We start from the raw sequence: 14,509 nt of genomic DNA on the forward strand, positions 1-14,509 counted from the left end.
AAACAGCCATCAGCAGAGACAGCCCAGCCCGAAGCTGCCTCCCGCAGCGCCCCTTTCCCCCACCCTCCTGGTCCCTTGTCCCTTCCCCACCCTCTCAGTGGTCCCACCAAAAATAAGCACATACACAAATATTTAACGGGAAGGCAGAAATGAGTTTCTAAATATTCCGGGGGGATTTGCTGGGCTGGTAATTTGTTTGGCGCTGATAATTACATCTTACATTTTTCCAGCTTTACTTAAAACTGTGCGCCGAGCGCGCCGGCATTTAATTACTGCTCTGCGGCAGCCACAAGGTTATTTATTAAAGAGTTATTTTATCTTGATACAGTGGATCCTGCCCCTGATCCCCTCCTTAATGTTGTGTTATTTTCATCAGAGAAATTTCCGCAAGTGAATGCAGATTGCGGGGCAGCCTTCCCCTGCGATTAGGCTGTCACTCCCCTCAATGCCGGTGCCTCCGGGCGCCGTACCGCCCTATTATAAGGGTTGTCAGTGCAAATAATTAGACTTAAAAGTTGCAGCTAAAATATAATCCAGAAATGGCAGGGCCCTGTTTTGGAAATTGTCTGTAAAATGCCAGCACTCAGGTTGCACAGGGAACGGTAAGAGACTGGCATTGTCGGAGCCCAACATTACACTCCTAAGTGCATTTTCCCCGGCTCTGGGTTTTCCTTGCTGTTGCCTCTGTCAGCAGACTGGGTCTAGAGTGAGCCCCGTCCCTTCCGCAGGCCTGTGTCTGTGACAGCAGAAGGAGTGACAGCGTGGCCGCTGCCGTGGCTGTGGGAAGGGGCTGGTTCTCCGGGCAGGTCCGGGATGCGCGGCCCCGCAGGCAGTGGTGATCCCGGGAGGTGGCCTCTCGCCTCTCTCGCCTTGTAGCTGAAGCCCATAAGGGTCAAGGGCTGCCCACCCAGCAGTGTCTGGGCTGGATGCCCTTGCCTGGTGCTAGGGATGACCCTGAGGGTCACATCTTAATCCTTAGTCCCTGGAGTTCTCCCTTCCACCTGCCTCTAGGACGGGGCAAGCAAAAACTAAAAACAAAACTATTCTCAATGTTAGTTCCCAAAGGTGTACTCCATTGGCTGACAGTGGTAGAGACCTTATCCTCTGGAGACTGTTTGGGGTAAAGTCCAGTCAACTTTCTACACCGTTTAGGTTGGAATCCAGGGGCTATTGATCAAGGACCTACTCCTTTTCCTGGGGCTCTCTGCTCTTATGCTCAGGGACCCAGCCAATGACTGGGGTCAAACTTGCCGCTGAGCCCTCTCACCTGACACAGGCTCTCCAGGTCCCACCCAGAACCAAGAAGCTTCAGGAGCTTCTCCCCAGGAGTCTCCTGAGTCTCTTTTCTTCAGCCCTGTCAGCCACGCTCAGACAGCATGAGCTCTCCATCAGACAGGCCTACATGTACACGGGCAAACACGGGCATGTCACTGAAAGTGTGTCATAGCCAGTTCCTTATCTGTCATTGGAAGGTGATGGCTGTGGAAACCTTTGGCACGTAGTGGGTGCTCAAGAGTGGTTTCCCTTCCCTGAACTGCCATGAAGGAGGAGGTAGGGCAGCCACTGGCTGAGAGTAGAGGAAAGACTTGGTCTGTTAAGGCTGCTCCCTGTGTCTTTCTCCTCCAGCCCGGGCTGTGCTGGACCCTGCACACTCAGCAGACCTGGGCCTGGCCTGCAGACAGACCTATCTGCACCTCTGTCCCCCTGGGCTGCCCCTCAGGCCTAGCTCCAGAGGCCAGGAGTGCCCACACGACCAGGCTGTGCTGTGCTGCTTTCCGTGCCTCCTGACCTCACCTTTGTGCCATTTGCCCGGGGGGGGGGGGGGGGCGTGCGTGCTCACAGGAGGCTTTTTGTTGTGGCTTCCTCTTGCCAGCCATGCTCTGGGGTCCACCTGTCCTCTGCCACACAGAGCTGCTCTACTTGTAACGTGCTGTTGCCCTTCGGTGTGGACTCCCAGCTTTAGGACAGATGATAGAAACCCACTTATATCAGCTTAATCAAAACAAGGAAACTCTTGTCTTACCAAACAGAAATGGAGATGTGGTGTCAGGCAGAGCTGGATCCAGGTGTTTACACAGTTTGGCGGGCATTTGTCCTTGTCTCTTAGCTCTGCTCTCATCAGTCAGTTGACTGCTTTGTTCTCAGCAGGGCCTCTTATGTTGTTCCCAGTCCTTCTGAGGTTAGCCACCACTGTAGAGAGAGAAGGTCTGCCATTCTAATCATTTCTGCAAAAGTCTAAAGACAATATTACCCAGATCTGGGTCACATGCCTCGCAGGGCAAGAATGGAATGGCTTCCCTAGAGGAAATGACGATACCAGTCTGGATGTCAGACTGCATGTCCACGAGACACGCAGGGAGACCCCGTCCAGCCTAGGGACACGGGGGAATGACCAAGCCCATGACACTGGTCATGCCTGGCCCGCTCAGGGCACTGGTGGAGTTCCAGTTCTGTCGGGAGGCCCCAGAGTGAGGTGGCGCAGATGGAGCTGAGGCAGGGCCTGGGTAAGGTAGGTCGTGTGGTCGGGGCCGAGGAGTCACTGGGGAACCATGCAGGAGTTCTTTAACAGGGAAGTGGGGGGAGCAGATTTGGACCAGCCATTTGTGGAGGACCAGTCCTGGCAGCGGGCCTGGAGGACAGCAAGGCAGGAGGAGCAGTGAGGAGCTCGATGCAGCCCTCCAGAGAAAGATAGAGGTGGCTTGGACTTTGGCGGTGCCAGTTGCCCACGGATTTGGAGAGGAAGTGGTGGGTTTGAAAGGTGGTGTAGGCAGTGCGTTAGCAGGACCTGGAGGTTTGCTGGATGTCTGGTCTCTGGGCCAGAGCTCGACCCCTGTTCAGGGAGGTCACAGGTTGGACTGGGAGGTCTCTGCATTTGCTTCCAGCCCCAGTTCTGCGGTTTTAGGCTGCGCAAGTGCAGAGCCTCAAACCTCCAAGGGAGGCGCTCCTGATGGGGCACCATGGTCATTTGCATGCCTGGGCTCCCCCACAAGGGTCCTCTGAGACATGCACTCTCAGTGGTGCCCGCTGGTCACTTAGCCTTGCCGCCCACCTTCTCCAGCCCTGTCTGCAGGGGTGCCCGTGAGGGACACACCCCCACCTCTGCCCACCAGCCGCATGACCTGTCTGCATGCCGAGCATGCCTGCCCTCTCTCTGCATGTTCCGAATGTCCGTGCCAGGCTTGCACCTTGGTGGGGATGGGGGGAGGGTCACCTGGCTGTACCTTGGATTGAGAAGCTCATAGCAGCTTCTGACCTGGGGAGCCCAAGGCCGGAGGCTGTGGCCAGGCACAGCCACCCTCCCCCTTGAGGTCCTTGCTCATTGGCGCGGAAAGCCATCTGCTCGGCGCCCCCATCATGTTACTGCCATCGTCATGCCCATTCTGCCCGTGGACCATGTCCCTGGCCCACCCGGACCCCTTGCCCCTGCCCAGTCCCTCCTGGGGGGCAGCCCCTCCTCTTGGGTTCCTAGGCTGCACCTTGCGCATGGCCGAGGTCACGGCAGGCGGTCGTGCCACGGCCCTCATCTCTTCTTGGGCCTGGAGGTGGAGGTGGTGACTCCAGAGAAGGTGGCTGTGTCACTCCCAGACTGATCCTCTGCCCCGCCCCAGCCATGCTCCTAGGACCCTCCCACCTAGGGCGCCTGCACTTCTCTCTCTGGGGCCCCAGCTGGCCCCTCTGCAGACCCTTGTGGGGGGAAGGTCAGGAGCAGGTAGGGGCAGGCACTGGAAGGTGACCTGGGTTGTGGCCCTGAGTAGGCCTGGCCTTCGCGCTGAGTCCCTGTGTGACCTTGGGCAGACAGGACTTTTCTGGGCCTCAGTTTCCTAGGCTGTCAAATGGGAGCTTGGTGGCGGAATCTCTCGTGTTCCAGACAGTCCCTGAATGCAGGGGCTACTTCTATCCTGAAAGCAGGGTGGGAGGTGGTGAACCAGGGCCCAGGGACTCCGCCCCTCCTGTCTTTGAGGTGGGCTTGGCTCTGACAAGAGGGGCTTCCTGGATGAGGGGCCCCTGCCCTTCCATCCCCCTGCATCCCCTGCCCAGCCTGTGAGTGCTTCTCTCCCTCCTCCCGCAGTGCGCCGTGTGGCTCCTCGTTTCTCCATCCCTCCCACTAGCCAGGAGGTGATGCCGGGCGGCAGTGTGAACCTGACGTGCGTCGCGGTGGGCGCGCCCATGCCCTATGTGAAGTGGATGATGGGCGCTGAAGAACTCACCAAGGAGGACGAGATGCCAGTCGGCCGCAATGTGCTGGAGCTCAGCAATGTCATGCGTTCCGCCAACTACACCTGTGTGGCCATCTCTTCCCTGGGTATGATTGAGGCCACGGCCCAGGTCACAGTGAAAGGTGAGTGCCACGGGCAGGCCTTGTCAGGGAGCACTGCTGGAGTCCCAGCATGCACGGCTGCTGTGGGGCCAGGCCAGGTCCGGTCTTGCCCTCTCCTGGATGCATTGGCTCTGGGGTCCTCCTGGCTCCTAGGGGTGGTGGAAGAGCTTTCTCTCATTCATAGTCTCAACAGTAATAGCTAGCAGGTTCTGAGTCCTGGGGGCAGAGGCTGTGCTGGGAAGCACAGATTACATTACTCAGCCTCAGTGTCACCCTGGGAGGTAGATACTCTCATCCCCCTTTTGCAAGTGAAGGAACTGAGATGCAGGGTCACACAGAAGTAATAACGGAGCCGGGACTTGAACCCTGGGGCTCCAATTCCACAGCGCGCCCCTCTAACCACCACATAGCAGCAGATCCTCGGGTTTTCCAGCCTCCTGGTAAGAAGGATATAAAACAGGATAAACAGTAGGCAAGGGGCGTGTGGGCTCCCAGAGACCTGGGACAAGCACACCTATGTGGCAGGCTCCCCCGGCCTCCCTGCTTCCTCTCTGCCTCCTCCGATCCGTCCTCATTCTGCAGCTTGCGTGCTCTTTTTAGCACACAGAGCAAGATTGTGTCTCCCCCTTTAAAGAAAGGGAGAGAGCCTTCCAGCGTCTGCCCCTGGATTTAGGATAGAAACCAGGTCCCGCGCCGTGGCCTCCTCGCCACCATGTACTCTGTGCTGATGAGATGGGCACCCCACCTAGCCCTGGCCATCACTGGCTCTGTCTTACTGTCCATTGTCCATGTCTTAGCTCGGTGAGACCTTCCCTGGTCACCCCATCTAAAGAGAGTCCCTGGCTTTCTTTCCCGTCTAGCCCCCCACTTTCCGCTGTCCTTGCCCACACCAGCATCATTATTGGCGTGTCGGTTGCTCACCTCTCATGCTGGAATTTAAGCTCCCTGCGAGCAGCGCCCATCTGTGTGAGGCGGGTCGGCCCTAGTGCGGTGCCTGACACTCAGTAATTGTTGGTTCAGGGTCGGCTATGGGCCTGGGACTTCTCCACCTTTAATTTCAGCCCAGCCACTGGCTCTGTGGGCCTGCAGCCCATCACTCTTTCTAAAATCCAGGGCCACTCCCTAAGAAAAACACCTTGCCCCTCCCCGGCCCCTGCTAAACATACGCACCCACAGGTGAGCCCAGGCAGGCTGCAGGAGCAGGTCTCAGCTGCAGCCGGTGTGTCTCCCGTCTCTGTGGGACCCGGGCAGGCAGTGTCTCGTCTGGGTCTGATTGATAGATGAGTCACAGGGGCTGATGGGAAGATCCAGGCAGTCCCAGAAGTGACGAGGATAGGCACTAGATGATGCAAGGCCTCTGGGGTCGTGACTTCAGGCAGCCCTGAGCCTCTCACTTTGTCCCCAGCTTTGCCGAAGCCTCCAATTGACCTTGTAGTGACGGAGACGACCGCCACCAGCGTCACCCTGACCTGGGACTCTGGGAACTCAGAGCCTGTGTCCTACTATGGCATTCAGTACCGCGCGTCGGGCCCAGAGGGCCCCTTTCAGGAGGTGGACGGTGTGGCCACCACTCGCTACAGCATTGGCGGCCTCAGCCCTTTCTCAGAATACATCTTCCGTGTGCTGGCAGTGAACAGCATCGGGCGAGGGCCGCCCAGTGAGGCGGTGCGGGCACGCACGGGGGAGCAGGCACCCTCGAGCCCCCCGCGCCGCGTGCAGGCCCGCATGCTGAGCGCCAGCACCATGCTGGTACAGTGGGAGCCACCCGAGGAGCCCAACGGCCTAGTGCGGGGGTACCGCGTCTACTATTCGCCTGACTCTCGCCGCCCCCTGAGCGCCTGGCACAAGCACAACACAGACGCAGGGCTCCTCACCACCGTGGGCAGCCTGCTGCCTGGCATCACCTACAGCCTGCGTGTGCTGGCCTTCACCGCTGTGGGCGACGGACCCCCCAGCCCCACCATCCAGGTCAAGACGCAGCAGGGAGGTAGGTGTGGGCAGCACACTGGCTGGACAGCCCCGGCAGAGCTGGGGGGTGGGGACAAAGCAGCGGCGGCACCTCCTTCCTCAGGCTGTGCAGTTGGGGATTGGGGAGGATGAGGGCCTGTATTCTACATGTGTGTGGTCACTTGGAATGCAGGCTAGGGGTGTAGGGGTGAAGATCTGCCCTCCCCTGCCTTCTTCCCCGGGGTGCCCCTACCCTTGGGGGCATCAGTGAGGCTGACCGCGCCTGGCCTGGGGTGTTGCAGTGCCTGCCCAGCCCGCGGACTTCCAGGCCGAGGCGGAGTCCGACACCAGGATTCAGCTCTCGTGGCTGCTGCCCCCTCAGGAGCGGATCATCAAGTACGAGCTGGTATACTGGGCCGCAGAGCATGAAGGCCAGCAGGTGCGTGCTCAGCAAGGACAGGAGGGGAGGAGGCCCTCTCCTGGTCCCTCGGTCTGTGCTGGGCCTATCCAGGCAGGCCTGTCTAGATTTCTCTAGCCCCTGGGGCTCTCCTTGGGACTCTGTGGCTCATGCAGCCTTTATGGTCTTTGTGACCCTGTGCTGGGGGCAGAGTGACTAGGTCTGTCCTTGGGCCTCCCGGGTTCTGTCGTTCACATAGCACTGGCAGAGCCCTGGAGCTCCCCTGGGGCTGTGTGTCCCTTGTGTGGGCCAGGTGTCCAGGGGCCTAGAGGCAGCCCTGGAGCCACGGTGGCTCCAGGGCGGTCAGCTGTACCTCATGCTGGGGAACAGCTTCTGAGTGACCTTTGTTTGAGGTCAGAGCAGTCAGTGAGTGCTCCCTGCTCTTCCAGCACAAGGTGACCTTCGATCCTACCTCCTCCTACACCCTAGAGGACTTGAAGCCCGACACGCTGTACCGCTTCCAGCTGGCTGCCCGCTCTGAGATGGGGGTGGGCGTCTTCACCCCTACCATTGAGGCCCGCACAGCACAGTCCAGTAAGTGTCTTTGGAAACGACTGCGTGCCACAGCTGGGCTGGGACACACACACACATCTCCCCTCCCCCACGCTCAGGCAAGCGGCCAGGTCCGCTGGGCCCTGCACTAGACTCTGGCCTGGGCTCCAGGTCTGGACCCATAGAGAGGGACAGGTAAGTGCCCTCTAGCCCGTGTCCAGGCGGCTGTTGCACTCACTGCTCCCTGCCTGACTTCTGTCCCCACCACACCCCCTCGCCCCACCCAGGTAAGTTCTGTGTCTGTGACTCATCTCCTCCCTCCACCCGCCTCTGCTGGTCGCACTAGCTGACTCGACCATCCTCAGTGGTGGGACTACCACACTCACTGTGCCCTGGACCTGCTTTGGCAGCCATCGCCCTCCCCGTACCCCCGCATCTCATCTCCCCGTCGCCCGTGTTCCTTCCCTCGTGCCCCGCACCATGAGTGTGTGTGAGCCATGCGGTCACACCAAGCCAAGTGCCCACAGCACACCTGCTAGAGTGAGACCACGTGACTGAGCGTGTCCATGTGCCTGCACTGGGACCCTGCAGCCATCTGTGTGCGGGTTTGTCCACGAGGCCCTGTGTGTGACAGCTTGTGTATTGTACGCTGCACGTGTGCGAGGGGTGCTGTGAGCGCGGTTCACCACGTCTGACCACAGGCCGTGCGGCCCCTGCAGGTGCGGGTCAGTGAGTCTCTGCACTCCTACCATTGGGTCTATTAAGCTCCTTTTTTTTTTTTTTTTTAAGGTTTTATTATTTTTAGAGAGGGGAAGAGGGGGAGAAAGAGAGGGAGAGAAACATGGGTGTGTGTGTGTGTGTGTGTGTGTGTGTGTGGTTGCCTCTCGTGCGCCCCCTACTGGGGACGTGGCCTGCAACCCAGGCATGTGCCCTAAACTGGGAATCGAACCAGCGACCCTTTGGTTTCCAGGCCAGCACTCAATCCACCGAGCCACGCCAGCCAGGGATCAGTCTGTTAAGCTCTTCTTAGAGGTTGGGACTCAGCAAGTGTATCTTTGAGCAGCTGACCCATGACCTTGTCTATGGGTCTCTGCAGCTCTCATCGTCTGGACACATGGCCACAGCAGACCACTGTCCCTGAGCTCTGTGTGCTGAGAGTGCTGGGGGTAGGCGGCTGGGGATATGCGGGGTCACGGCGTCGAGACAGGAAGCACGTGTGTGATGGCCTTAAGCACGGCAGCGTCTGTGAGGCGGCCCGTGCCACAGCGACTATGTGCGAGTGTGCCAGTGATGTCAGGAAGCCACGTGTGACCTCGTGCTCGTGAATTCATTCCACACACAGCTCTTGCGCGCCTGCTGGGCGCCAGGGCCCTTGCACACTGCAGGGCTGGCAGCGTGGCCCTGACACGGCCTCTGCCCACGGGAGTCCTGGTCTAGTGGGCACACAGCCCTTAAACCTGCAATTATCCAAATGAGCTTTTAATTACATTTGTGTAAAATGCTGTGGAGGAGACAGACAGTGAAGAGATGACAGGACGGGAACCTCATCTGGTCTGAGGATCAGGGAATGCTTCCCAGCATGATGCAGAGGCCTCAGGGAGGGGTCCGCAGGTGCCCAGGCCCTGAAGGAGGAAGGTGCTTGGTTGTGGCCAGGGGCGAGCACCAAGCCGATGTGGCTGTAGCAGCCACCTGACCACGGGGCAAAGGGCAGGTGGGAGGGCCGATGCTGCTGCTGCGTGTGAAGGCATGGGTGAGGAGGCTGTGTGGCAGTCTAGGCAAAGGACAGCCGCTCAGGTGAGACAGTGGCGGCGGCTGTGGGAGCTCTCTGGGGTGCAGACTGCCCAGGGCTCGGTGACGGATGAGGTGGGACTGAGGGAGAGGGAAACGTCAGGTGGGCCCTGTGCTTCTGATATGTAGACCTGGGAGGAGGGTGGTGGCTCTCCTGAGGGTAGGAAATGGGACAGAAGCGGGACCCAAGCTCAGGTGCTGTTCTCCACCTGCATGGTGATACTTGACAGGCTGCAGGAAGCCAGGGTCTGCGCTGAGGTGAAGGACCCTGAGGAGGATGGCCAGAGACGGGAGGAGATCCTAGAGAGGAGGGGTGTTGGAGGTTGGAAGAAGAGAGTTTCAAGAAGCAGACCAGGTGTTGCTGCTGAGAGGGCAGGGCCAGAGGAACACGCAGTGTCTGCTGGAGTTCAGAACGTGGAGGAATGAATGGGCCTGGACAAGAGTTTTGGTGGCATGAGGACTGATGCAAGGCATGATGGGAGCAAGGAAGTAGGGACAGAAAGCTCTGACGTTGGATGTTTAGTTGGGAGAGAGGAGATGGCATCCTGCCGTCACATGGGCCTCCATGCTGAGGCACAGGACTAGTCTTTTCTGGGGGGAAAATCTTGAGCGTATTTAAATACTACAAGGAAGGAGTCGATAGGGTGACATAGAAAATATGGAAAATAAGGGTCATGGGAGGCTCAGGAAGGGGAAGGAGGCAGAGCACAGGTGACTGGCTTGGGAAAGGAGAGTACAGCCCCCTTCTGGGGGTGGGGGAGACGAGAATCGGTGCTGATGCAGGCCTATTGATGGGTTTAGTAGCAAGAGATGGGGGGAGCTGCTTTTGGGAAGCTTTGATTTTCTCTGCAAAGTAGGAGACAGGTCATGTGCTGAGCAAGGGAAGCGATAGGAGCCGGAGGTTTGGGAAGCATGGAGGAGGCTGGAATCACTCAGTCACGTGGCAGAGTGAGGTGGGCAGAAAACAGACCAGCAGGCAGCATGGAGGCCCCGGTGAGCCATGGGCGTGTGTTCAGAGGGTGCCACCCTGACTGGGCAGGCAGCTTCTTCTACCTCCCCAGTGATGCCTTAGAGAAGGTGGAGAGGTGGATTCATTCGTAGCTCAGAGCGGGCCAGGCAGGAGTGGGATGAGAAGGAGGTGAGGGGGTTTGGGCTAGTGGTGAGATGGAGGGCTTCAGTGTCTAGTGGGGGCAGTAAGGGTGGCAGGTCAAGGGTCAGAGGTCTCCGGGGGGTGAAGGGCAGGCACCATGCTAGGGCCTTGAGCGCAGCTGGTCTGTGGCAAGAGGTGAGGTCTGCGAGGGGGTGTTGGAGGCCGTGGTTTGGGAAGTAGGGCTGTTCCCGGTAGTGGCGTCATCCAGGGCCTGCGCACAGCGGTGCTGGGAAGGAGAAAGTCGCAGCACTGGGGGGCTCTGGGGCCAGTGGGCTGAGGAGGCCCCTGAAGTCACCTGGGCAGGGGTTGGTAGCAGAACTTGACATGGCAAGGAGGCCCAAGCGATGGCAGCAGAGTCCTGGGTGGGAATAGGGTCTGGGAACAAGGAAAGCACAGACACGCCTCCTAACCCTGGGGACCCAGTGAGTGAGAGCACCTCCAGCAGGTACTTCTCCAAACTACCCCAGGGCCATTGGCCCCCTTCACATCTGGCCTCCAGCCTCTGTGGTCACCTGTGGCTCAGGCAGACACCCGGGCCAGGCAGGCAGGCACCGTCCGGGGCATCCCTTCACGGGGATAGCCATTGGGGCCACTTGTCCTCAGAAGACAAGAGCTGTGGGGATAGCGTCTGGAGAGGTTCTCTGCACGTGGCTGTGTGCGGGGGGGTGGGAGGGGGTGGCGTGGCCCGTGCTTATGTGTGTGTTTTGGGCGAGACAGCATATGTGTGTGAGGCACTGTGTTAGAGCCCCATATGTGTGTGTGGGAGACACCGTGTGTGTGTGTGTGTGTGAGAGAGAGAGAGAGCGAGAGAGAGCGCACACACTCACACACGCCTATGGTCCAGAGGCAGCCGGGCTGTCTGGCAGCGGGGGCTGTAGCCAGCCTGGGGGCCCTGGGATGGCCATGGAGCACTTGGGGAATGACCTGCCTGGGTGAGTTCCCCTCTGTGACTCGTCGCCGTGCCTGTGAACACCCCCTCCATCTGCCTGCTTCCCCCCTCCCCCGTTTGTCTTCCCCAGCCCCTTCTGCCCCTCCCCAGAAGGTGACCTGTGTGAGCACGGGCTCCACCACTGTCCGGGTAAGTTGGGTCCCACCACCGGCCGACAGCCAAAACGGCATTATCACCCAGTACTCGGTGGCCTACGAGGCAGTGGACGGAGAAGACCGCCGGCGGCAGGTGGTGAATGGCATCAGCCGCGAGCACTCCAGCTGGGACCTGGTGGGCCTGGAGAAGTGGACGGAGTACCGGGTGTGGGTGCGGGCGCACACGGACGTGGGCCCCGGCCCCGAGAGCAGCCCGGTGCTGGTGCGCACCAACGAAGACGGTAGGCAGCAGCACCCACGGGGATGGGCAGGGAGGAGAGGCCCTCCGCCTGACACCACCCACCTTGCAGCCCAGGGCCTTTGTCTCCCACAAGCCCAGGAGTCCTCTTCCTGGTGCAGGCTGAATGGCTGAGGCTAGGGAGATGTAGTTTATGGGGTAGCCTATGCCCAAATCCCAGCCTTTGGGGCTCTTTCCAAGGCAGCCAGAGCCTTAAAAAGCTAAAGTGGAAGTAGCCCCCCTGAGATTTGAGGGGTCAGAGCCGGGAAGATTGGTTCAAGAGACGCTGAAAACAGAATCATCAAGCCTTTACCTGGGCTGGACAGAATGGGCCCAGGAGCAGATAGGGCAGGCTGTACTGACTTTGGGGTTGCTGAAGACCTCTCTGCTCCCCACCGAATGAGGTAGCCCTGAGCTAGAGAGCTGGCAGGCCCTGGGCTCTCCTTGCTCTCAGGCAGAGGGAGCCCTCTGAGTTCCTCTCCAGGGACAGACGGTCTAAGGAAGCTGTATCAGGGCCTCTCCTGGGGAAGTGGGGCACCAAGGCAAGGCCCTGGCATGGGCTGTGCCCACTGAGCCAGGACCCATACCACCAAGCCTGACTTCCTTGTCTCCCTGGTCCCCAGTGCCCAGTGGGCCACCGCGGAAGGTGGAGGTGGAGCCGCTGAACTCCACTGCTGTGCATGTCTCCTGGAAGCTGCCCCTCCCCAGCAAGCAGCATGGCCAGATCCGCGGCTACCAGGTCACCTATGTGCGGCTAGAGAACGGTGAGCCCCGTGGCCCACCCATCATCCAGGATGTCATGCTGGCTGAGGCCCAGGTATGCCCCGGGAGGCCGTGGGGTGGGAAGGTGGTGGCAACATCACACTCACGTTCTCTGGAGCCCAGGTTTGCCTCCCTTCACTGTCTGCTCTCAGAGGGACTGACACTGAGACGTCCTGCTGTGTGAGGCATGGGAGGCACTGACCAGGTTAGGGCTAGGTTCCAGGGACAGGCCCGCCAGCCCATCTCTCTGCCCTGGTGACAGCGCCAGCCTGGCAGTCACCTCGGCCCCTTAGCCACCAGCACATACTAAGGAGCTCTGTCTCCACAGGCCCCAGTTGTCACCCCACCCAGACTTAAGTCCCCTTAAGTCCTCCTTGGTGGTTGGGAGGGAGCACCTTCGCTGTCCCGTTAGGCTTGCTTTCTAGATGTGCCTGCCTCCTGGACAGTGCCAAGTTGGCTGGCTGCTTCTCCCACAGCCAGGAAAACTCTTCTGGGCAGTCTTCTCCCCCAACTTGGCCCTCAGCCATTGCCAAGTTCTGTGAGTGGCCAGTCTGGGGTACTGGTCTCTGCCTGGCCCCGAGGAGGGTGGCTTTGCCCCTTGTGATTACTCTCAAGAGCTGGACCTGCCAGCCAGTCTCATATCCCACCCTGTGCTCCGTCCTGGAGGTTGCTGACTCTTCCTGTGAGCTTGAGGTGAGGTCCCTGGGGTACTCTCAGCACTGGGTTGCTGCTGTCTACGTGGAGAGCCTGGGGTCCTAGGAGCTGATGTGAGTTGAGTGGTCCAGAATTTCTTAGTACAAGTAGGTGGTTGAGCTTGGACAAAAAGCTGAGTCTCTGGGTTTCTGGGAAGAGGGTTGTAACTGCTATTGTAAGTTCCCTCCCAAAATCTTCGGTTGAAGAGTCTTAACACCTGTGTGATGGACTCTCAGGGTCTGCCCATCTAGAATAAGGACCTCCAGGGATCCACAGGAGGCAGCGCTGAGCTACCCCGAGGGAAGGAGCCTAGACTCCCTCCAGGACCACACACCCGCCCTGTCCAGCTTTTCACCCTCACCTGGGCAGGGATCGGAGGTGCAAGCACTCACCCTGTGCTGTGTTTACAAGCGGGCTCACCCACACAGACAGGGGCCCTCATGCCTCCTGCTGGGCCCAGCCCACTGAACAAAATTCCCTTTTGCAACAAAGGCGCCCTCTCCCCCCTCAGTCTGCGGGTGCCGAGAGAGCAAGGGGGTGAGGAGGCGGGCGTCTATGCCCGCCTGCATTCCTGGGGCAGGTTGAGGGCTCCTCCTGGAGCCTCAGCTGACACACCCACCCAGAAACATTCCGGGAATGGTCTCCCTCCACCCCTCCCCTTGGAGGGGCCAGCAGCACAGCTGCCTCCCGCCCCTGGGGTTCTGGAGAAGCCACTTTGGGTGCCCCCTTCTGGTCCCAAGTGGTTTGAAGGAAGCTGGGCTGTAGGAGGAGAGACTCCGCCCACTGCGCCTCCAGCACCCCGTGACCTGGAGTGTTGTGGGAGTTAAACATGAGCTCAGGCTCCAGGGAAGCCGACAGAAAACCAAGGGCCTGTCCTTGAGGCCCCCGTGAGACTGGGTCATTCTGCTCTGAGCCAGTAGGAGAGCAGATGGGGCCTGGTCCCCAGCCTGGCCACAGGGCCCAACTGTCCCCCGAGCAGTCTGTCAAGGACACCACAGCCTGTCCTTCACCCAGCAGCACCATCTGCTAGGCCCAGGGCCCCCATCCATTCTGAAAGAACCATGGGGTCTGTGCCCCCACGAGTGTGTAGCCAGACCCACCTGCTTTTATTATGTCCCCGGGTTTGTGTCTGTTTCTCGTGGTCTCTGACTGTACCTCCTCGTGTCCTTCCACCCATTTCTCATGGTCTCTGTCTTTCTCCTTTGATTCCATCTCTCTCACCGAGTCTGTTTGTTTGTCTCATTATCTTTTCTCTCCTCTCCTATGATCCCTTCCCACCCTCTCCTCTCTCTCTCTCCCTCCCTCCCTCCCTCTCCATTCCTCTTTGTCTTTCCCTTCTCTCTCACTCTGCCTCCAATGCAGGAGAGGTGCCCTATGAGGCCCTCCTGACTGGGCCTGGCTTGCACAGTGCAGGTCTCCCACCAGGCAAGGGACCTAGAGCAGAGGTGGGCCCAGCCACACACTGGAAAGTGGCCATGGCCAGTAGTGGCCTGTTAACGACCTCCCCCCATATCCTGTGCCACTCTCCTTGCAAAGCCTTTCAACCAGAGCAGAGGAACCGGGCACAGTGGACAGAGCAGC

General features: G+C 59.5%; 1 protein-coding gene across 3 annotated transcripts in view; it reads left to right on the plus strand.

Moving 5' to 3' along the window:
* The window catches only part of PTPRF (protein tyrosine phosphatase receptor type F), an 82,567-nt gene that overhangs the window by 47,386 nt on the left and 20,672 nt on the right, over positions 1-14,509 (plus strand). For all 3 annotated transcript variants that reach the window (XM_053921777.2, XM_053921779.2, XM_053921778.2), the window contains exons 8-13: positions 4,070-4,339; positions 5,724-6,305; positions 6,568-6,704; positions 7,112-7,256; positions 11,172-11,477; positions 12,097-12,290. In XM_053921777.2, the coding sequence (XP_053777752.1) occupies positions 4,070-4,339; positions 5,724-6,305; positions 6,568-6,704; positions 7,112-7,256; positions 11,172-11,477; positions 12,097-12,290 (1,634 nt within the window). The remainder of the gene's footprint in view (positions 1-4,069; positions 4,340-5,723; positions 6,306-6,567; positions 6,705-7,111; positions 7,257-11,171; positions 11,478-12,096; positions 12,291-14,509) is intronic.

This window comes from Desmodus rotundus, chromosome 3 (genome assembly GCF_022682495.2).
Source record: "Desmodus rotundus isolate HL8 chromosome 3, HLdesRot8A.1, whole genome shotgun sequence".
NCBI lineage: Eukaryota > Metazoa > Chordata > Mammalia > Chiroptera > Phyllostomidae > Desmodus > Desmodus rotundus.